General features: G+C 30.0%; 1 protein-coding gene across 1 annotated transcript; it reads left to right on the plus strand.

Annotated features, from left to right (window-relative positions):
• The first annotated feature begins 654 nt into the window (after positions 1-654).
• Positions 655-24,390, plus strand: LOC126265859 (ATP-dependent RNA helicase vasa-like). Its single transcript, XM_049968741.1, has 14 exons — positions 655-680; positions 3,226-3,333; positions 5,465-5,575; positions 7,144-7,218; positions 7,285-7,386; positions 7,774-7,857; positions 7,939-8,049; positions 9,926-10,006; positions 10,064-10,165; positions 10,386-10,622; positions 10,677-11,299; positions 11,352-11,544; positions 14,880-15,396; positions 23,911-24,390. The coding sequence occupies exons 2-14, from the start codon at positions 3,249-3,251 to the stop codon at positions 23,957-23,959; spliced, it is 2,370 nt and encodes a 789-aa protein (XP_049824698.1). The 5' UTR covers positions 655-680; positions 3,226-3,248; the 3' UTR covers positions 23,960-24,390.
• The last annotated feature ends 139 nt before the right edge of the window (positions 24,391-24,529 follow it).

The following is a 24,529-nucleotide window of genomic DNA, read 5'->3' on the forward strand; positions in this document are numbered from 1 at the left end:
TTAGGCATAACTAAATATTAGAAAAAACAACTATCTACGTTACTAACTAAATAAAATAACCTATAAATAATTTATCAATTTCAATGTAAATCTGAATATTGAACACAAATGTACTTAATTTATAATTATTTATAATTATTACTTAAAGGTAAAAAGGAAAGCAGTAAAAATGTAACAAAATATTTTGAATTAAGGTAAGTTAAGAAGAACGGATCGGTGGAATTATAAAAGATACCTATCAATCAAATCAACTATCAATCTATCGTTGATGGGAGAAGTGGTGGGAGGCGCCTGACGTGACGGCCCAGTGGTGGCATGCGCGTGAGCTGCGCGTGGTACTGGACAGTACTTGGACATTGCAACATTACTTGTATAGATGTATAGATGTGTAACATTCGATTGTTTCCATTTGGATCTATTCACTTGTCCCTCCATGATAGACCCTGTTGCCTAAGTAACATGGACAACCATAATTTGTTTGTAATCAAGTAACCAGTAAACAATACGTGTTAATCTAGGCATCGGGATAAATACAAATTAAGAAAAGTATATAGGTTGCAGTTGTTATTTTAGGTAGTTAGGCAACAAAGATAATAATAAACAGTATAAAATTTTACGCATCGATTCCATCAGTGTTGAATTCAGTGGTTCGTGCTTTCATAGACGTTACAACGTTTAAGGTAATAACTAGCTTTAGATCCCTTACTTTAGAGTAATTACTTTACGGTTGAACATTTTTTATACCTCCAACGTTGCGGCCCTTAACGTTTTAATGTTAGCGTTTCTGATTTCAATGTACATAACTACAAGTTTTTTTTTTAAATGGAGTAGAAGATATTTAGAATTTTAATATCATTAGAAAAAGGTATAGGTATATAATTTTGCGTATGCACCGTGTACCTAAATAGGGTAGATCTAATCTTAAGGTACTGAGTACCAGGACCACGATAAGGTGGATCAATCCTGATTTTTATTTTGGGACAAACCTTATAAAAGACTAAAATCCCTTTCGGGGTACCGTTCCGAAGATCATGACCAAATGTCAGACACATGAAAACCCATGTAGGAAAGACAAGACGTATAAAGTACGAAAAGTTTGATCCATCTGAATCCTGAAAGACATCATGAACAATAGAGACAGTAAGTCTCAGACGGGTCAAAAGCTTTTCCTACTGTTTGCGAGGCATACATAGGTTAACTGAACCAGAAGACGCAAGGAAGGCAAAGTCATCAGCTCCCTGTCAAATGGTTCAGAAAGAACAAGACCAATCGAGAAAGATCGGAGATCTTCCTGAGAATGGATTGGAATTGCGGTTAAATGCATTAGCTTCCCACTGCCACTGGTTTGTGGAGTGGTAGTGAGCCCCAGGACCACGACAAGGTGGATCCATCTTGGGGGAGACCGACGTTAAGGAATATAGATACCATTCTCAGAACAGTGGTGGGGTTACGGTGGAGTGATGTTGGTTCATAATTTATTTTTATGAACGACAGAACACCTCCCCATCGAACAATGCAGGTAGAGGATTTCCTAGACACATTTCCTGACCTTAATCCGGTTGAGTATGTTTGGGATATGTTGAAGAGGAAAATAGAGGTTCACCACCACCAAAAAGAAATTCAGGTTAGCGGCGATTGATACGTGGGACTGATTAGACCAAAATTACGTTCATACACTAATAGGAAGCGTGATATATTTGGAAATTGAGGCGTGCCTCTAACCAATGATATAGTCCTAATATCAACACCAACGAAGTTCTTGGACATTGGAGTTTGTTTTACTTCTGATAATACGCAGAACACCTAGTAATTATATTCAAATTAATTTGAATTTGAAATTATTCACGCCATTTTTGACAAATGTCAAATACACGAATATATAAAGCTGACTGAATAAATTAAACACTAATCAATTTTTCATCCAGTGTTGTGTCAATTTTTAGTAGGAGGTTAGTACTTCTTGGGTGTTCTGTGTGCCATACCATTTCAAACAACATATCAATTTTAGAAAACGAGTCTAACTTCGGGAACATTCGGCTGTTTCAATTTGGTTCTATTTACTTGTCCCTCCATGGGGTTATGTATCGAATGGTGCAGCTACTATTCTGAAATCTATTAAATTATTTTTTCTAACAAAAAACAGTAGATATTCCCTGATCATCTCTGAAATTTGGGGAATTTCTATTATCAATTTATAAAATTAAACAAAATTAAATTGTCACCAGTCTGCACCCCGAGACAGACAAAGTCGTGCCTTTTCGACGATGCCGAACATCTATGATTGGCTGTTGCCCCTCCACATATCAATTTTAGAAAACGAATGGAACTTCGGGAACATTTGGTCCTATTCACTAACTCCCTCCCCCCATGAATACGATTCGATCTTTTTGGTTTCAACTGTTGAACAGATCAGACGTGTCTACAACGGTAAATAAATTTTTGTTATAAAAATTTATATATATTATATTTCTTGTTAAAATTTTACCATTGTAATAATATCTGTATTTGTTTTATTTGTTAAATGTCGAGTTTTTCTCTTTAATTATGAATCTTTCGGACCATTTTTAATATTATGTCAAATTTGCACGTCTTTGTTAATTTTGTCCGCCATGTTGTTTCTTTTTAGAAACAATGTGATCTAAAACAATTATTCTCATGTGCAGATTTTAAGAGATATTGGTGAGAGCAGTGTTTTAGTCATATAATATATTATTAATTGTGAATATGTTGTTGTAATATATGTGAAATCATCTGTTGTTCAGACTTATATCGTTTCTTATTCGATGAATAATTTTACAACAATTTTATTTAATTTGGTTAGTCAATATTAAGTCCTATTCAATCAAAATGATATACTACTACATTTCGTAATTATTTTCGTATCCCACACAACGAGGTTTTCTAATAATTTTAGTTGATCACGTGGCCATTTCTTCATCCATTTGTAAATTTTAAAGATAGGGTTGGTATCATTATATTAAGCCGTCCAGCTGCTACCCTTATCTCTCAGTATAGACTCCCCCCGTTGCTCAAACAACACATACCAAAATTTACATAAAATTCACCAACAAACCTTCGGTCGGAACGGGTCAACAAGTTCAGACAAGCTGAACCTGTGATGCTCCTTCATTCATCCCTTGATTCATGTCACACCAACAATTGAAAGGAAAGATGGGAGGGCCTTTTTTTGATTTCTCGAAGCCTGCTAATTTTATTTCTCTGCAGTTTCAGATTTGACTTGAGTCAATATGAGCGAGGACTGGGATGACGACCCGCCTTCAGAGTTTCATCCAGTTGAAGGTGGCACTAGGTTTACTGGACCAGCTTCTTCAGGTATATCGAATTAATTCACCACTATTAACTAGATTATGTTACTGGTTATAGGTTCTTATTGTTCAGATATTATTTATAAACTAGCTGAACTCGCGACTTCGTCCGATAGCGTGTTGAATACGATCGTTTTCTAGACTGTGATCTCGAAATTCCAAAGATTTTTGAGCCTTTAACAATGAATGACGCGTTCTATCTAATTGTAATCGTTCGTTCCTCACAGAATTACTCTCATTCTACCTAGACATGGACATCCGTAATCTACAATTTGTAAGACGACTTTCCCTATCTTGTTCAGATTCATTTTCACGTCGCAATCTTTGGCTTCTGGCCTTTCTCATGTTTTTAGAGAGATTTCACTTTTTTTAGGCATAACTAAATATTAGAAAAAAAAAACAACTATCTACGTTACTAACTAAATAAAATAACCTATAAATAATTTATCAATTTCAATGTAAATCTGAATATTGAACACAAATGTACTTAATTTATAATTATTTATAATTATTACTTAAAGGTAAAAAAGGAAAGCTGTAAAAATGTAACAAAATATTTTGAATTAAGATAAGATAAGATAAAAAGAACGGATCGGTGGAATTATAAAAGATACCCCATCAATCAAATCAAACTATCAATCAATTGTTGGTGGGAGATGTGATGGGAGGCGCCCGACGTGACGGCACAGTGGTGGCGTGCGCATGAGCTGCGCGTGGTACTGGACAGTACTTGGACATTGCAACATTACTTTATTTTTCTAAAATAAAAGAATTTTTCTAAAATAAAAGTAGCCTAAGTTACTCCATATTACATCAGCTACCTACCAATAAATGTCCCGTCAAAATCGGTCCAGCCATTTCAGAGATTAGCCGGAACAAACAAACAGACAGACAGAGAGACAAAAATTGTAAAAAATGATATTTTGGTGTATGTACTGTATTTATATTCATGTAGTAAAAAACGGTTATTTCAATATTACAAACAGACATTCCAATTTTATTTATATGTATAGATATCATTCGTAAACAAATTGTAGCATGAAATTTTAAGTTATTATATTTTAATTGATTCATATTCCAATTGTTTTTAAGTTAATAATGGAATATTTTATTTTTATTGCTAGTTAATAATTTTAGGAATCTATTTGACATTATTTTGATTTTTATTTCATTTAAATAATTAATATGAATGTCGAACACAGAATTAACACACAAACATTGACAAATTTTAATATTTTTTAGATTAGCATCGCTGGTAGATGACTCAGCATTGAAAATTAAAGTATATATTTAATATTTATATACGGTTTTATTTGTTCAAAATTAGATTTATTCATCAACGTAATCTCCATCAAGAGCGACGCAATCATTCCAGCATTTCATACCACTTTTATATTTGTTTCAATTTCACTGTTGATAACAATTTAAATAATATTTAATATGCAATGTCAAATGTAGAATCATATTAACAAACAGGAACCAGAAAGTTAGGCGAAAATCTATATTAAATTTGCCTAAAACACTATAACAATATTCATAGTCAAGTAACCTGTGTCTGTTGTAATATTTAAATAACGGTTTTTTATTACATGCATATGAATATACATACGGTACATACACCAAAATAACATTTTTTACAATTTTTGTCTCTCTGTCTGTCTATTCGTTTGTTTCCAAATCTCTGAAATGGCTGGACCGATTTTGACGGGATTTTTATTGGAAGGTGGCTGATGTAATAAGGAGTAAACTTAGGCTATTTTTATTTTAGAAAAATTCTTTTAAATAAAGTAATGTTGCAATGTCCAAGTACTGTCTAGTACCACGCGCAGCTCATGCGCAGCTCACGCGCATTCCACCACTACTCCGTCTCGTCGGGTGCCTCCCACCACTTCTCCCACCAACAATTGATTGATAGTTTGATTTGATTGATGGGGTATCTTTTATAATTCCACCGATCCGTTCTTCTTATCTTATCTTATCTTAATTCAAAATATTTTGTTACATTTTTACTGCTTTCCTTTTTTACTTTTAAGTAATATAAATAGTCAAAGACAGAAGAGGTAAACAAAATGATTATGTTATTAAAATACATCTGACATGGTTTAAAACAAATTCTATAAATTAATTTGTTTTCAAAGTTGGAAGAGGACGAGGATTTGGTCGAGATGTTGACAGTCGTCACAAACCCAACAACATTAACAATACATGGGGAGAAAATCAGCAAGAAGGCGCAATAGGCGATAGAGGAGGTAAAATCATTTTGATAATGTATTACGTTAACGTTTGTGGTGTTTTACAATGAATAATTATTCGATTTTCATTGGTTTTAGTGTCATAGAACAGTAGAAAAATAATAAATATAACTAATTATTTCAGCGTAATACATAATTTTCACTTTACATCAATCAAGAAAAATATAAGATTTAAACATAGTATACATAATATAATACAATAAAATCAATTGATTAATCATTTTTACTGTTATTTATTACTAATAAAACATAATAAAACTACAGAGAAAGTATATACATACATATTTAAGACTCAATGAATATTAAATTGAAATTATTACCTTTCAAACAAGTTTTACAAATATGAAAATAAATATAGTTATCCTTATATCTTTAATCATTCTTAATAATCCTTAAAAAAACTTGAAACAATAACAATGCTTTAACAGGCAATTTTACTGTTGTTAATTAACTATTTAAATAAAATGTATTGTGCAACATGAATACTAACATTTTTTATAATTACCTTTTGTTTAGTTATTAGTTTGTTGATGTTGATGAATGATGAATTATTAAGTTTTATGGACTAATTCATTTTTTTGTATATGTTATATAACACATCGTTCAATAAGTCCCGAGTCTAACAACGAAAACTACATTTTTTTTCAAAAATCATTTTTATTCATCAATATAATCTCCTTTTAGAGTGATACAATCGTTCCAACGCCTTTCCAACATTTCTATACCATGTTTATAAAAGGATTTATCCTTTGCTTCAAAATAGGATTCAGTTTCGGCAATGACCTCCTCATTCGAGCTAAATTTTTTTCCCTGGAGCATTTTTTTCAGATCAGCAAAGAGCCAATTGTCGCTAGGGGTTAAATCTGGCGAATATGGGGAGTGAGGATGCAAATCAAAGCCCAACTCGTTCAATTTTGCCTTTGTTTTCATGGACTTGTGGCTTGCTGTTTTGTTCCACTGAAAGCAATCGCGGCACCCACTTGGAAAAAATATTTTTCATGCTCAATTTTTCATGAAGGATTGTAAATACGCTTCCAGATGATATCTGTGTCATTTCTGCAATCTCACGGACCTTTACTTTGCGATTTTTCATTATGATTTTTAACACTTCACTCACATTTTCCGGTGTAACGGCTTCCAATGGCCTACCCGAACGTTTCGCATTGTTTGTGTCCGTACGACCACGTTTAAACTCAGCATACCCCCGAAAAATCGTTGGCTTGGATGGAAAGGAGTCCGGTTAATGTTTTTCAAGCCATTGCTGGGCTTCTACGGTGTTTTTACCCATTAATAAACAATGTTTTATCAACACGCGAAACCAGCTTTTCTCCATTTTTCAAACAAATTACAAAGTGACTTTACTCTAACCTCGATAACTCTGTTTGTGGTACGATCGACGTAAAATTTGTACACGTTTCATGTAAAGGTTCGTACTCTATGGAAACGTGGCTAGTTAGGTACTACTAGGACCATTTCTGGGTTAGTCTCAGGACTTATTGAATGATGTGTCATATCTAATAGATGAAATATATTTAATAGTACATTAACTAAATTGTAATTTCCAGACAACAAGTGGGAAAGTGGCGACAACAATAATGGAAACAAGGAAAACATTGATTGGGGAAGCAGTGGCAGAGGAAGTAAATAATTATTTATAATTATTACATTATTTAAAACAAATTCTATAAATTAAGTTGTTTTTATAGACCGAAGAGGCCATAGTTATAGTCGAGGTGGTGGCAACAGATTTAATAATGATGAAACGTGGGTTGAAAATGGCGAGGAAGGCTCAAAAGGCAGAAGAGGAGGTAAAAGTTTTTTTTTGCTGTTTGAAATAAATCAGTATTACTTTTTCCTCCTGTACTATTTGTGTATTAGTATTAGGAAAAAGGTTAACTACTTATTACACCGTTCATTAAATCATTAATATAATTCTCACACTTTCTATTAGTGAAAATAATTAATGAATGATTAAACAATACATGAGTATACATTAATAAATCTATAAAAAGGTACTGTTAGTTACAAAAGTATTAATATTAATAAATTTGATCTGATAAAAAAATATATATAATTGAATGAATGTAACTTATCTAATTGTATTGAAGATAAAGTTGATGACATAGAACTAACCCGTAGAAAAGTGAGCGATCTAAACTCTAAACTCAATACTTACACTGAATTGTAATTTGTAGATGACATGTGGGAAAGTGGCGACAATAATAATAAAGGAAATATAGGAAATGTTGAAAGGAATAGCAACGGTACAGACAGAAGAGGTAAACAAACTTATTACATTATTAAAATACATCTGACATTAATTAAAACAAATTCTATAAATTAATTTGTTTTCAAAATAGGAAGAGGACGAGGTTTTGATCGAGATGTTGACAGTCGTCACAAATTTAATACAAACAGTAACAAAGGATGGAGAGAAAATGACCAAGAAGGCGAAAGAGGCGAAAGAGAAGGTAAAATAGTTTTGATAACGTATTAAGATAACGTTTGTGGTGTTACTTTACAATGAATAATTATTCAATTTTCATTGGTTTTGGTGTTATGGAACCGAAGAAAAATAATAAATATAACTAATTATTTTAACATTAATGCATAAGGAACTTAAATAATTCTCATTTTGCATCATTCATGAAAAATCTGAAATTTAAACGTTAATAATAGAAAAATAATATAATACAATAAAATCAATTAATTTATCATTTTTACTGTTACTAATTAAACACAATAAAACTACAGAGAAAGGATATACATAAATATTTAAGGCCTAATGAAAATTAAATTGAAATTATTCATTACCTTTTGAAGTCTTACACATATAAAAATAAATATAATTATCCTCACAGAACACCCAAGAAGTATCAACCTTTTACTAAAAATGAGAAACAACACTGGACGTTAAATTGATTTGTAGTGTTTAAATTATTCAATAGATGTCGCCTTTATAGTTTTCTGTATTTGATATTTGACAAAATTGGCGAGAATAGTTTCAAATTTATATTAATTGGTATATTATTGGGTGAATTGTGAGAAATAAAACAAGCTACGGAATTAAAACATTTTTATTACAAATTATTTATTGTACATTATATATCACTCTTCTGTATACTACATATTATATATAACAAAAATAAATAAATAAATAAATAAAAATACAACACAATAAATTTCTTCAACAACAATAACAGACAACATAAAAATAAATAATTCGAATTAGAATTCAAATTAGACAATAAACTTTCAAAAACATTAAAGTTAGGATCCCTGGAAGTGGAAGGAATATGAGAATGAAAAAGTAATGGTGGCAAAGGAAATGTTTTAGGTTTAAGGCGACGAATTTTTTTTGTTATAGTGAAATCTGATGAAGAGAAATAGTCTTCACAGACATGACATGTCATGATAGAAGGATTAATATTACAAATTGCTAAATTGAACGCCATACTAAATTTAATTAAATTTTGGCTTAAGAAACGATTTATTTTTAAAATTAAGATTATGAACATCACTATAATATGTATTGAAATATAATATAATATATATTGAAATACATTTTGACACAGTAACCAGACGGAGATTGAGGCAGAGAGATCATGGCTGAATTTTAAAAAATTATAAAATAAAATCACAGAAAAAAATTCTATATTTTAATAAAACTACCTAACTCCCATTGATCGAACCTTCCCAATCTAGTTGGAACCTAGAATACCCACTTTTAATAAAATATATAATAAGATTAACATACCTAAAAAGTGCCGAGTTTATTCTGGTTAAATCAATGCAAAATAACATTAATTTATTCAACAGATAAGAAAAAGTATATTAATATATAAAGCATCTTATTCAAATTTGAGGTAATTTTATTTCTAATATGATTGTAATGTAAAGTAAACATCATAAATACTAAATTATTGAATTATAAAGCATAGTATCCAAGTATGATTTTATTTATTAAGAAATATAAGAAATATCTTACCTAAAACAAAATCTAGTTAAATAGCCATTACCAATTGTCATATCAATTTTAAAAAACGAGTACAACTTCCCATGATTATCCTTATATCTTCAAATATTCTCATGAATCCTTAGAATAAACTTGAAACAAGAACAATGTTTTAACGGATAATTTTACTATTATTATAAATTTAAGTAATATTTATTGCCAAAATCAAGGATAAAATTTTGTTTGTTTTCTATTGTTCAGTTATTAGTTATCATTCTTAAGTTTTATGGTCTAATTCATTTTTTTAAACCCAAAGTATTTTTGAAATATATTTCATTTTTGGTTTCAAATTAACCTAAGTAGTAGTACATTAACTAAATTGTAATTTTCAGATGACAACTGGGAAAGTGGTGACAACTATAAGAGAAACAGGGATACCACTGAATGGGGAAGCAGTGACAGAGGCACAGGAAGTAAATTAAATTATTAATGATTTAAAACAAATTCTATAAATTAAGCTGTTTTTATAGACCGAAGGGACCGTGGTTATAGTCGAGGCGGTGGCAACAGATTTAATAATGATGAACCGTGGGTTGAAAATGGCGAGGAAGGCGCAAGAGGCAGTACAGGAGGTAAAATAGTTTTTTTTTCTGTACTATTTATGTCCATGAAGTCAGTACTGTAATTTTCATACTTTCTATTAGTGAAAATAATTAAAACTAAAAATAAACAAAAGAAAAATTAATTTAATAAGGTTGCCTACACTGTCAGTAATATTGATTTGGGACAGTGATCACCAAATATAAATATTTTCTTTCAGCAGCATAATTTTATTTGTTAAAACTTTAATAGATCGCAACAATCAAACCCGAAGTAGCAGCGGAGTGGACGACAGCTGGGGTGGAAGAAGCGACGGTGCTTGGGGTGAAGATGATAAGGGAAGGCGTCGCCGCGACGTGGGCGACTCCAACAGAAGAGGTCGCACTGATAATGACACAAATGATGCCGGTCCGGAGAAACCACGGGAGATTTATGTGCCCCTGGAACGGGTCGGAGAGGATGATCTCTTCACAACCACCATCACTTCGGGTAAATAAAGTCAAATTAATTTTAATTACAATGTGGCATGTGACATTTTTCTAGGTGTGAATTTTATTAAACTGACTGACGTCGAAGTAAATGTGTCGGGACAGAACGTGCCCAGGCCGATTGCTTCATTTGAAGCATCCCAACTTAGACAACTGTTATGTGATAACGTGAAAAAGTCTGGTTACACCACACCAACGCCTATACAAAAACATGCAATACCCATTATTGCAAACGGGAGAGACTTGTTGGGCTGTGCCCAAACTGGCTCAGGAAAAACCGCCGCGTTTCTACTTCCCATAATTAACAAATTAATGGAAGATCAGTCTCCACCTATCACTGAAAATGGCACAGCACATCCCATTGTGGTGATTATCTCTCCGACCAGAGAACTTGCCATACAAATTTACGAACAAGCCCGAAAATTTGCTTACCACACAATTGTTAAGGTTTTAATGTGCTATGGCGGCACATCAGTTTTTCATCAGACTAGTCAAGTTTCTCGAGGTTGCCACATTTTGGTGACAACTCCTGGTCGTCTGATTGATTTTCTTTCGCGTAACACTGTCTCATTTGCTTCTTGCAATTGTTTTGTTCTGGATGAGGCGGATCGCATGCTAGATATGGGATTTATATCAGCAGTTGAGCAGATGCTTGGCCACGAGACTATGCCAGCTACGGTAAAATACTGTTTGCTTCCTCCATCATTGATTTAATTGAAATTGATTCTAGGGTGTAAGACAGACGTTGATGTTTTCCGCTACGTTTCCTGAAGAGGTTCAAGTTTTGGCGGGCAAATTTTTATACAATTATATATTTGTGGCTGTTGGCATCGTGGGGAGCGCCTCAAGTGATGTGGAACAGTACTTCCACATGGTATCAAAGTACAACAAGAGAGAAATGTTGATAGAAATGCTTCAAAAATGTGAGTTACGTACTTAATTTTCTATCTTAGTCAACTCATTACTTATTTGGACAGAGTTAAAATAATATATTATATACTATTATACATTTTTTATCAGAAATTAGTTACAGTTAAATAATTATTTTTAGTCAAAAGACCAAACCTTAACAAATCTGTTTTTGTACCACAGTGTGTTGCTAATTAATTTAAAAATGGTAAAAATCTTGTGTTGATTTCAAAATGAGAAAGGCTTAACATGTATTATTAGTTTTAATATTCAAAATTATTTACTCTCATTAAAAGAAAACTTTATATAACATATATGTGCTAAAGAAAAATGTGTCCAAAAGAAAAAGATATTTGTCACCACTGTCTCTTAACTTACAATGTCCAGTCATTAAAATTCTCCTAGACAGTCCCGGTAGGTGAGTCGTTATAGGTTCCTTTTTCAAAGTTCCTTCTAACTTCTTCTTTATTTACCAATAACCCCTTTACCTGTCTCCATGCTACACACTAGAACTACAAAAATAATAAAAATTATATTTTATGTATGAATTTACCTTTCTTTTTAGTTATATAATCCCTACATAGCTCATGATACATTATATAAAATCTGTTTAATTTGTTCCACGAACTGAAAATGGACTATTTATGAGAAATAATCATTTGTTACAGCCACAGAACACCCAAGAAGTACCAATCTCTAAAAATGAGAAAACACTGGACGATAAATTGATTTGTAGTGTTTAAATTATTCAATAGATGTCGCCTTTATAGTTGTATGTTTTTGACATTTGACAAAATTGGCGGGAATAGTTTTAAATTCGAATTAATTGGTATATTCCAGGGTGAATTGTGAGAAATAAAACAAGCTATTTTTATTACAAATTATTTATTGTACATTATAAAAAATAGTTAATAAATTTTAGAAATAGTATTTCGATGCATCTTATACAACAAAGAATTTTTCTCAGCATTATAATTACTAATTGTAGTTTTACTTACCACAGACGGAAGATACAGATTTACCATATGAATGATTTGAAAGAATGGTAGATTTTTGCTTACTAATAAAATTTTTGAAAATATCAATATTTGTATTTTTATCATACTAGATACTAGAATTGGAATGAAAAATAGGAACTGTAGAAACATTTGAAATTGGGAGAGTATCCGAACTTTTTGACAAAACATTGAAATGGATCATATTTTTTTATTATTATATTATTTAAATTATTAAATTCCGAAGGGCAAAAACTAAAACTAGGAATTTTGGTTACTTGAACATTATTAATACTAATAGAAATAGAAAGAACTGTGGAAATTTCTTGAACAAGTGGAACAGGAAAAAGACTTATTCTTAAAATTCAAATTTTTAACATTAATAAGATATTTGTTAGAACATTTAGAATAACTACAATGTTTACTATTATAACCAAAAATTAGATATTGCTAAGAAAAATCCATTACAAAATTTATTATTATATATATATATATATATATATATATATATATATATATATATATATATATATATATATACCTGAAAGTGTTTTTTACACTGGGGATTCTTAAAGACATATCTCTTCAAGAGGTTATCTAACCTAAAACCGTAATATAATTATTACAACTGCTGTATAAGAACTTTATGAAATTTGGCAAACAATAATAACTAACCAGCAAAAGTGAAATGAATTAAGAAAAATTTTACATTAAATTCAATGATTGAACAATTTAAATAAACAACATTCTAACAAGCTATGCAAAATAATATACAATAACAAATACAAACAATTAAATTATATATAGTGGTATATAAAAAGATTCTTACCAGAAATATACTTTCTCAAAGTACTAACATTCCTCGACCACGCTCTCTTCTCTAACCTAAAAACTACTGAATTTTCGCCATTCTAAAATCTAGCAAATTACTAAAATCACTAAATATTCCCTATACATCTCAGAAATTTTTGGGGAATTTCCATTACCAATTTTTAAAATTAAACATTAAAAATCCCTACAACCCCAAACAAAAAGGTCGTGCCTTTTCGACGATTCCGAACGTCTATCATCGGCTGTTGCCCCTCCGTCCCTATTCGCTTGGCCCCCCCTGTCAGTGTAAGAGGTACCAACCTCTTACTAAAAATGAAAAACAACACTGGACGATAAATTGATTTGTAGTGTTTAAATTATTCAATAGATGTCGCCTTTATGGTTTTCTGTATTTAACATTTGACAAAATTGGCGGGAATAGTTTCAAATTCAAATTAATTGGTATATTATAGGGTGAATTGTGAGAAATAAAACAAGCTATGGAATTAAAACATTTTTATTACAAATTATTTATTGTACATTATAAAAAATATATTAGTCTTCTGTATACTACATGTTATATATAACAAAAATAAATAAATAAATAAATACAAATACAATACAATAAATTTCTTCAATAACAATATTCGAATTAGAATTCAAATTAGACAATAAACTTTCAAAAATATTAAAATTAAGATCTCTGGAAGTGGAAGGAATAGATTGGATAGAATTCAAATTAGACAATGAATTTTTAAAAACATTAAAATTAAGATCTCTGGAAGGGGAAGGAGTAGATTGACTAGAATTCAACTTAGACAATGAATTATCAAAAACATTAAAATTAAGATCCCTGAAAGTGGAAGGAATATAAGAATGAAAAAGTAGTGGTGACAAAAGAACTGTTTTAGGTTTAAGGCGACGAATTTTTCTTATTATAGTGAAATCTGATTGAGAGAAATGGTCTTCATAAACATGACATGTTTTGATAGAAGGATTAATATTACAAATTGACAAATTGAACGCCATAATAAATTTAATTTAAAATCAGGTGGCTTAGAAAACGATTTTTTAAAATTAGGATTATGAACATCACTATAATATGTATTGAAACATAATATAATATATATTGAAACATATTTTGACATAGTAACCAGACAGAGATTGAGGCTGAGAACTCATAAAATTATAAAATAAAATCACAGAAAAAAATATTTTCTATATCTTTATTTTAATAAAACTACCTAATTCCCATTGATCGAACCTTCCCAATCTAGTTGACAAAGTATGATTTTATTTATTAAAAAATAAAAGAAATAAGTTTCCTAAAAAAAAAATTTTAAACTATTCTATTCATTAGCTCTCCATTCCATCCTCCCGGCACCTTCGGATAGAAAAAATTAACGAACAAATCTAGTTAAATAGACATTACCAATTGTCATACCACATTATAAAAAACATCAATTTTAGAAAACGAGTGTAACTTCGGGTACATTCAGCTGTTTCCTTTCGGTTCTACTCACTTGCCCCCCCCTTGGTTACAGCCAAAGGCAAAGAAAAAACCATCGTATTTGTGGAAACGAAGCGCAACACAGACTTCCTAGCCAGCTTGTTAAGCGAAAGCGACATACAGTCGACCAGCATCCACGGTGACCGACTTCAACGAGAGCGCGAGCAGGCCTTGTGGGACTTCAAAAAGGGCACAAGAAATATTTTAGTTGCGACCGCCGTTGCGGCCCGAGGTCTCGACATCGAAGGTATCCAGCACGTGATAAATTACGACTTGCCGAAGAGCATAGACGAATATGTTCACCGCATCGGTAGGACGGGCCGTGTAGGGAACTGCGGCAAAGCCACCAGTTTCTACGATCCGGACGTCGATTCAGGCCTGGCCGGGCCACTGACGAAGATTCTGGAACAGGCCGGGATCACCGTTCCGGAGTTTCTGCGCAAGGCCGGATATGGCGGCGGATCGTCGGATGCCTTTAGCGGCAGGGATGTCAGAGGCAACGATTATGGTACTGACGTTAAAGCTGCATTTGATCCATGTGCCGATGAATGGTAATGTTATATTAATATTTTACGTACGTTTGTGTAAGCGTTTTGTTATAAAAATAAAATTGTTAAGTATTATAATTTTGTAAATAGATACTGAAAATTTTGTAAGACATATATTTCCCTTTGTTCAAAATAAAAACTACTCTTTAATTTGAAATTTATTTTTGTCTTAATTGTATTATCCCTATGATTAGAATTTTAAGTGAAAATTAGAACAGATCAGAACATAAGTTAAATACTAGAAGTAAAGGTTTAATTTTGACCTCCAACATATCATACAACCTTTTACTAATGGTCACTTATTCCACTTATAAATTACACAATTCAGTACTATCTTCCAGAAAATCCCTGAGTACGATACAGTTCTGGATCTGAACATTAAAATAATTTATTCAATTAATAAAGACAATTATTATTATTACTTTTCTAATTTATTTTGTTCAAAATTCCCGGTTTTTATTGAGTCATCAACTTTGTTATTTTTAGTGCCTGTAATTTTTTTTAATTTTTAAATTGTATATGTAATTGTAAATAAAATATCTAAAAGAAAAAAGTTTTTATTAATATATTTATTTTCAAAAAATTTTGACACATCGATGGTGTAACTAAAATGTTTGTACCACTAATTTTGATGCTGAAAGTTATTTTTCAAAGTGTAACGGGTTACCGATGATAATTCAATCGGTATAACGAAAGACTTTTTGAAAGACTCGTTACAACAGGTTAAAGGGAGAGATTTAACTTTTACACAAGATATTGATGAGGTTAGACTATACAATTCTTACTCTATAATTAATTTCAATCTCACTAACTTTTGTTTTTGTTGAACAGATCTTCTTCAACTAAGGTGATGTATTACACTCAATACTCACACCTTTCGCCAAACCGAAATATTAGATAATTTCTACTCACTGTTTTATTGTTCTTTAATTTATAGTTCGGAATTAATTAAAACTCAATTTTAAACAATCTAACTATATTAACAAATAAATATAAGAAAAACAAAAAAAACAAAAGATATATAAATATAAAAATTGAATTATTTAAATTTACTTAAATACTTGGCAAAAAGGTTGAACTTAAATATATAATAATTACAGTAAACTAATGCGTAAACTTTGTAATTTGAATGGAATTTATAGGAATTTAACGTAGTGAAACAAATTATTTGAAAAATTAATATTTTATTAAATTGACATTTTTTTGTCCTCTTTTCCTGCGCTTCTCTGATGTAGGGAGGATCAAAACATTTTAAATTTCACCCTCTTCTATATAATAGTATCTCTTGTCCTAGACAATTAAAATAGAATCTTTCTAATTTCGAAAGCATTTTGTTATTCCAAAAATTCATCTTTATGAATTACTTTAACGAGAAGTTTATTTTTTGGACCTGAATATACAATAAAATAGCATAGATTAGTTCCAATAATATTTAATTGTTCTTATATCTGAAAGTAATATTCTATAAGTTCTATATTATAATCGTCTCATAAGAACACTTGACTTCCACAGTTTCGTCTTCAGAAATAATTCCTGAATATATAAAAATTTAATTATTTTTTTAACTATATTGACAAAAGATTCTTTTAATTATAATATCTCCAAAATTAGAAGTAGTAAGCCGGTGCATTTATTAATAATAATATGGGTTTTTAAATTGCCAATTGCTTTTTCATTTATTTAAATTGTTCTTTTTTAGTAATCTTGAATTGATCTAAAATAAATTCTTCAGTTTCCTGTTTCTTAGTTCAAATAAATGTAAACTTTTGATTTTTTTCTTAGACCAAGAAACAAATCTACGCGTTTTTGGCATTTTCTAAAATTAATATTGCTTTTATTTTATTATTGTATACTATAATATACTATAATATATAATCTTACATGCTTCTTTGATTTTAAATTTCATATTAAAATTATGTGTCACTTGATTTTTCAATTTTATAAAGTCTAAGTTAATTTAACTACATAATACAAAATAGATCAAAGACAAGTTATGTAACAACACAAAAAAATAATAGAAATAATTCAAGAATATTAATATTTTAGGTGAACCAATAATATGAACAAAAAAAACTAAAACGACACTAAAGTCGATTTATTATTATTCTTAAACTAAATCAATTTTTATTCATAATTTCACGGGGAGAAAAACAAACAATGACCACGGAATACAAATCCATCCAGACGCTTCCAATGGAAAACCAAGGACACAAAAATATGAAATAATATCAAAATTGTGACAGATACAAGTAAAAATTAATTAATTAATTGATAACATGAATTAACAAATATACATAACACATACGAAACAATAATACAGCAATATAAAAACTAAAATTGAATAAAAAACTTACCTTTAAAAGTTTATAACAAATTACACTTTGTCTGATGAGTAAAATAAGACTAATTTGTTTCTCTGCTTGAAACTGATGTTTCTTCAACCACCAAAACTGAACTAAAATTTCTAAGTCAAGTACTACCCGAACAGAAAAAATACATCTGTTTTGTTATTAAATTTTACTTAAATTTTGTCCCAAAAAATTACACGCTGGTTACATGCACTGAACTCATCACTTTGAGGATGCGTAAGTAAGAGTCTGAAATAAAAACAAATTCAGAGCTAGGGTCACTATTGACTTTAAGATAACTTTTTTTAATTAATAATAGATTTTAAATCGGCTTCCGTATTTGTATAAGGTATTTATTATATTTGTTTATATAATAAAATGTGATTGGTTTACAACTAACTATACGACAAAATATCACAAAACTTATTAGCATTAAAAAAAAGTTAATAACTGTATACGTTATTATATTTTTAATATATATTGTATTATATATTAATTTTATATAATTTTTATTAATAAAAATATATTACGAATTCATTACTATTATAAATTTCATAATCTATTTACAACCAGTAAATTCACTATATGTATGAGATCTCAAGTGCGGTCCTGTTCTATGCAAGAAAAATTGCAGACGAACATTTTACAACCGAATGTTTGTTTGATTTCGTGGCGGCACCACATTACGGGCTATGTTTTGTTTTGCATCCTTTTCTGGCCGAAAGTGTGATTCCTTGTCTAGTAAACGCCGCTCTTAAATCGGTAAAACCGAAGTCTTTTTGAAACACTGGTTACAACAGGTTAAAGGGAGCGATTTAATTTACACAAGATATCAATAATATTAGACTATACAATTTTCATTCAATGATTAATTTCAATTTCATTTCACTAACCTTTGTTTTCGTTGATCAGATCTTCGTCTGATGTATTACACTCAATACTCACATCTTGCACCAAACCGAAATATTACTTAATTTTTTTTCACTGTTTTACTGTCCATAAATTTATAATACGGGACTAATTAAAACTCAGGTTAAAACAACCTAACTATATTAAGAAATAAATATAATAAAAAAAACAAAAGAAATAAAAAAATATGAAATTGAATGATTTAAAATTAACTAAAACACATAGAAAAAAGGTTGAACTTAACGAATATTATAACAATTGATTCGACAAACAGTAAGTAAAAAATACTAAAAGAACCTTGTCTAGACACTAGAAAAATTTTGGTAAAAATCTACCGAAATAATGAATCCCAGAGCTTTTAAACACCTGGATTCTGGGACGAGGGTGAAGTAGGTGATGACTTAACACCCTTAATAAAACAGAATGTCTCCGACAACGATCCTACTTCAACCAATCAGATGAACTAAACAAATGTGGCCAAACTAAAAAATCTGAAAAAATTCGTGAAATGTGGTGGTCTAATTCTCCCACGAAGCCATTAAATAAAGGTTTTCTAGCACAATAGTGCTAGAGTGTAATAACACTCTAGGCATCAGTGTAAATTAAAAAAACAACAAATTGGGGCAAAAACTAAGTACTATCGCGTGCATAAGTGGTCTGCCACTTCATTGACGTCAGGCGGTATACGGTCACATTCTGTATTATCGTGCACTGCCTACTCCACATCTCATCGTAAGATGAGATTCCCAAAATGTGTTGTCGATTCAGTGTGAATGGTTATTGCGAATAGAAGTCAACAAATATGAATCTAAACAAAGAAACGCGTATGCGAATAATTTTCCTTAAAGAACAAGGTAAATAGTGAATTTTATATGTAGCGAAGGAAGAGAACCTCTACATAATAAAATAAATACAATTTTGTGATTAATAAAATGAATTGGAAAACACTATGGTCATTGTGCAAACCGACTTTCTGAGATCTAAGATGATTTAGATTTAAGAATCGAATCCAAACACGACGTGAATTTTGTGATATATTAATTTTAAATTATGTATCAACTACAATGTTGGAGATTCGCAGTCAGTTTTCTTATATTCAATTTTAATAAACTAAAAAGACAAAAAGAAACACTTCGCGGCTAATATAAACAGCAGTAACGTTCCCAATACAAAATACACACATACACAGAAATAATTATAAAATTGAGTAATATAAATAATTTTTAAAAAATCCATTGTTGATAAAAATACGCCAAAATAGTGAAAGTATAAAATAATTTTAAAAATCAGATAACTCATATAATTTAGTCATTCTATTTATTCATTTATTTTTTCTTAAATTTCTTAATATTTGTATAATATTACGTACATAAACAATTTAAATAAATAAAAAAAGTACAAAATATGTGTAACTGAGAGAATCTGAAAACGATAGAATGGATAAACATTATTATAACTAATATATTATGTTTACTCAATAAATATCTTATGTTTTAATCTTATAATCTTTTTATTTTCATTTACAATATTGATATTTAATTTATTTGTTTAAATTAAATATCAATAATACAAAAATTAAATAATAGTAATTACAAAATTATATAACATGAAAACTTAATGTATACATTTTTTTAATATTTTACACACTATTTAAACTGTATTCAACAACATATAAAGAATAACATTTATAGAAACAGATTACAAATGATGAATGAGATACAATAACAAATAATGTTCAAAGAAACAATAAATGAAAAACAAGAGTGAGGATCTTTTTTGAACAAACAAATGTGCTATTTTTGAATTCATAGATCCAAATTTTGTTTTCGTCGCTTTTTACAACAAAATGTTGTTAATAACTATTGTTAATTTATTGTTTTAATTTTAATCTACATAAAGAAATTAATAGCAAAATTGACCATAAAATAAAGTTTTAAAAAAGTAACTGGGTGTTGTGAATCATGACCGTCAACTTTTTATTTAACAGCATAAGAATAAATACAATTAACAATTTGCCATTATTATTAAATAGAATATTACATACTAATAACATTTAAGTAATTGTCGTATATCGAGAAATTTCAACTCATAGGCACGAACAATTTCTAATCACTCGATCTTTTTCATTATATTTGTTCATAACATTTAAAATGTTTTAATATGCACTATTTTACGTTTCGTAAATACTTGGTTTTGTTATGAAAATAGTTTATTTTATTTCTTGTATGTAATATTTTAAATATTTTTAAAATATATCACATTAACTCAAATACTAATTTAAATCATTTTTAAAATAATTCAAAATAATATTAATTAAGATTATTTTAATACTTGTTATTAAAATAATCGCTTTAAATATTGTAGTTATTATAACAATTTCAACAAAACACAAAAATATTCTCTCAGCTCACAAAATTAGTTAATAATTTGGTGTGTTTCAATCCTTGCAGTCCTGTTTATAGTATAAAATGTTGTTCTGTAATTTCGATACACTTTAGGCAGTGTCAAAACTAATATGATTAATTCAGTTTTTGAACCAAAACGATGCACGGTAACAGAATGTGACGGTCGAGGTAAAGCGCTTCGGAAAGTGGCAGACCACTTATGCATCCGATAGTACACACATGACATACCTTAAATATATGAAGAAAAAGAACAAAAATATTAAAAATTGTTCGATTGATATATGCATTCCCTACTTAAAATAATATTAAGAGATTTTGTATTTAAAAGTTATATTCGATACCCTAATTATTTATTTATATGCGTATTAGTATTAGAATTTATATTCTTTATTCTTATATTTTACTTCCATTTTAATTATTTTATATTATATTCCTCTGTAGTTGCAATTTTAATAATGATGCCATGCTCTAGATTTTATACCTTAGAATTATATTTTATCTTAGGTTCATTGCATTTTATAACGACATTCGATTATAGATTCATTCGTTTAGCATTTCTAACAATATTCTATTCTAACAACGCAATTCATTCACTTAAATCCATTAAAAACATTTAATATAATAATTGTATTTGTTTAAAATTAAATAAATAATTTTTAAAAACAAAAACAAGTATTGTGATTCCCAACATATATTTCACATACGCTATTATTATATATTTAAAATAGAAAATTTAAAATATATTACCTATATACAAATAATCTGTACATCAAAATCGTTTTCCACCTATCCGTTCTTCTTATCTTATCTTATCTTAATTCAAAATATTTTGTTACATTTCTTCTGATTTCCTTTTTTATCTTTAAGTAATAATTGTAAATAATCATAAATTAAGTACATTTGTGTTCAATATTCAGATTTACATTGAAATTGATAAATTATTTATAGGTTATTTTATTTAGTTAGTAACGTAGATAGTTGTTTTTTTCTAATATTTAATTATGCCTAAAAGAACGTCAAATTTCTCTAAACACATGAGAAAGGCCAAAAGCCAAAGAATTGCGACGTGAAAATGAATCTGAACAAGATAGGGAAAGTCTTCTTACAAATTGTAGATTACGGATGTCCATGTCTATGTCGAATGAGAGTACTTCTGAGAGGAATGAGCGATTACAATTAGATAGAATGCATCATTTATTGTTAAGGGCTCAAGAATCTTTGGAATCTCGAAATTACCGTCTAGAAAACGATCGTATTCAACACGCTATCGGACGAAGTCGATAATAAATCGTCATCCGTATTTTCTCATATCGTATTTATACCTGTTTAAATGATAGATTATGGCTGGGTTACAACAATACTTAAAAATATCACAAAGTTCATTTGCCCAAATACGAGGGTGGTCTGAAAAGTTTCCGACCTCACAATGATACCTAACCCAACCTAACAATTTTTTTCTTAAATTTTTATTTATTTTTCTACATAGTCTCCTTGTAACTCTACACATCTCTCTAACCTGTCCAAATAGTACTCGGCGTTTTTCTCTGCAATATAATTGTTCACAAAGGTGATTGCCGCCTCCTTTGATGAAAATCTCTATGCCCCGATCGCAGTTTTTAGTCACTTGGAACTAGATCTGGTGAGTAAGGCGGATGGTCAAGTAATTCAAACCGTAATTCGTGGATTTTTGCTGAGGCAACTGTATTTTCTGCAAAAGTGCCCGTTGTTCTGAAATTTCTACATTCAGCTTGTCAAGTAATGGTGCGTAGCATGCTCCTGTAATGGTTTTTTCATGTCGAAATCTTTAACATTTAAATTATTATTAATTTCAAATACCCAACCATTGAAAGTACAGGACATCATTCCACATTCTGCCGTCTTGTTATATCTTGCCAAAATCATATATTTAAGTTAAATATATTTATTATTTGTTTACCATAACACACTCCAGGACTATCTTGAGGAAAATATATAAAGAAATATCTGACAGTATTGTATGAGTTAAATAATTTTATTTGAATATACAACTCTGTTCCATTTTACATAAGTTTATTAATACCAATATCGGATATAATACAAAATAACAAAAATTTTCAATTCATTCCATTCATTTTTAATATAATCATATATATATATATATAATCATATATATATATATAATCATATATATATATATATATATATATATATATATATATATATATATATATATATATATGATTATATATATATATATATATATATGATTATATTAAAAATGAATGGAATGAATTGAAAATTTTTGTTATATATATATTTGATATATATATATCATTATAGTTAATAACGTTGCCCTGTCTCAAACTTTCAATCAACGATCCAGGTGCAGCCTGCATATTGTGCTTGTTCAATTCTACGGTCGCGTATTTTTTGTGAGTGGAGCAAGTACCGCTATAATTGACCGCAGTATTATCCTCCAAATTTACGAATATAATATCATAATGGTACGTAACATCTGTATCGAGGATCGAGTAAACCCCAAACCAAAAATTATCTTCCGTCTTTCTTACGCAAACTATGAATAAATGTCCGTCGAACTTCAATGCCTCCCTCCAACAATTGGCTCCTTCGTCGAGGCCCCTCAATTCATAAAAATCAGCAATATCATCCTTGAAATTATGCGTCTCTCTTAAATGATCCTCCATTGTGGTGTACAATCCCGACCATGTGCACCCGTAACTAGTAAACGGACACGGCAGATTTGAATAAACGCACTTGTCCTCGTGCGTCATCACTTCCAGTCCCTTGGCACTGAACTCACAGCCGTACTCCGCATTTTGGCAAGGAAAGATAAGTTTGTAACATATTCTTTCCAGGTTTAAGTTCCTGAAATCGCTCTTCCGGCCTCTGCATTCAGGACATTGATTCATACGCCTGAAGCAGGATTTGCAGCAGCTGTGACCGATGACGCACATTCGGATTGGTGGTTTCATGTAGTCAAGGCATACGACACACTTGAATTCGCTAATTAAATCATACATTATCTTGCTGGACATTATGGTTGGTTGATTGATTTAAACGTTGCACTCCACCAAAGGTTTGACAATTTTGCCTATTTGGTCGGATGCAATTAGTATTTATATCCATTCCTATTCAGGTATAAGAAAAATTTAATATAGACTATTGGATTATGAGATTTAGGTTCTATAAAAATAATACCTGGCATTATTACTTCTATTTTTTATAATTTATATCTGAATTTAATTTAATCCCATATACAAACGCCGTCGACGTCTTGGAGCAAATCTCAAAAACCAGGTAATCAATCTATTTCAAATTTTGGGAGTGTTAATCAATCTTTGACATGACATGTATGTACAGTAGGAAGACCCGTCTAAATTTAGAGAGAGACATCATGCATAACAGAGACGTCGAGGACTGTCCCATAGTGGGAGACTTACTGTTTTTACTGCTCATGCTATCTCTTTCAGGATT

The sequence above is a fragment of the Aethina tumida genome, chromosome 6 (genome assembly GCF_024364675.1).
Source record: "Aethina tumida isolate Nest 87 chromosome 6, icAetTumi1.1, whole genome shotgun sequence".
NCBI classification, from domain to species: domain Eukaryota; kingdom Metazoa; phylum Arthropoda; class Insecta; order Coleoptera; family Nitidulidae; genus Aethina; species Aethina tumida.

Bases quoted from the DNA above. Each gene is read 5' to 3' on its own strand.
- LOC126265859 (XM_049968741.1), top strand. From the start codon at position 3,249: ATGAGCGAGGACTGGGATGACGACCCGCCTTCAGAGTTTCATCCAGTT. The intron at 5,576-7,143 runs GTAAAATCATTT...TGTAATTTCCAG, and splicing joins CGCAATAGGCGATAGAGGAG to ACAACAAGTGGGAAAGTGGC. The intron at 7,219-7,284 runs GTAAATAATTAT...TTGTTTTTATAG, and splicing joins GGGAAGCAGTGGCAGAGGAA to ACCGAAGAGGCCATAGTTAT.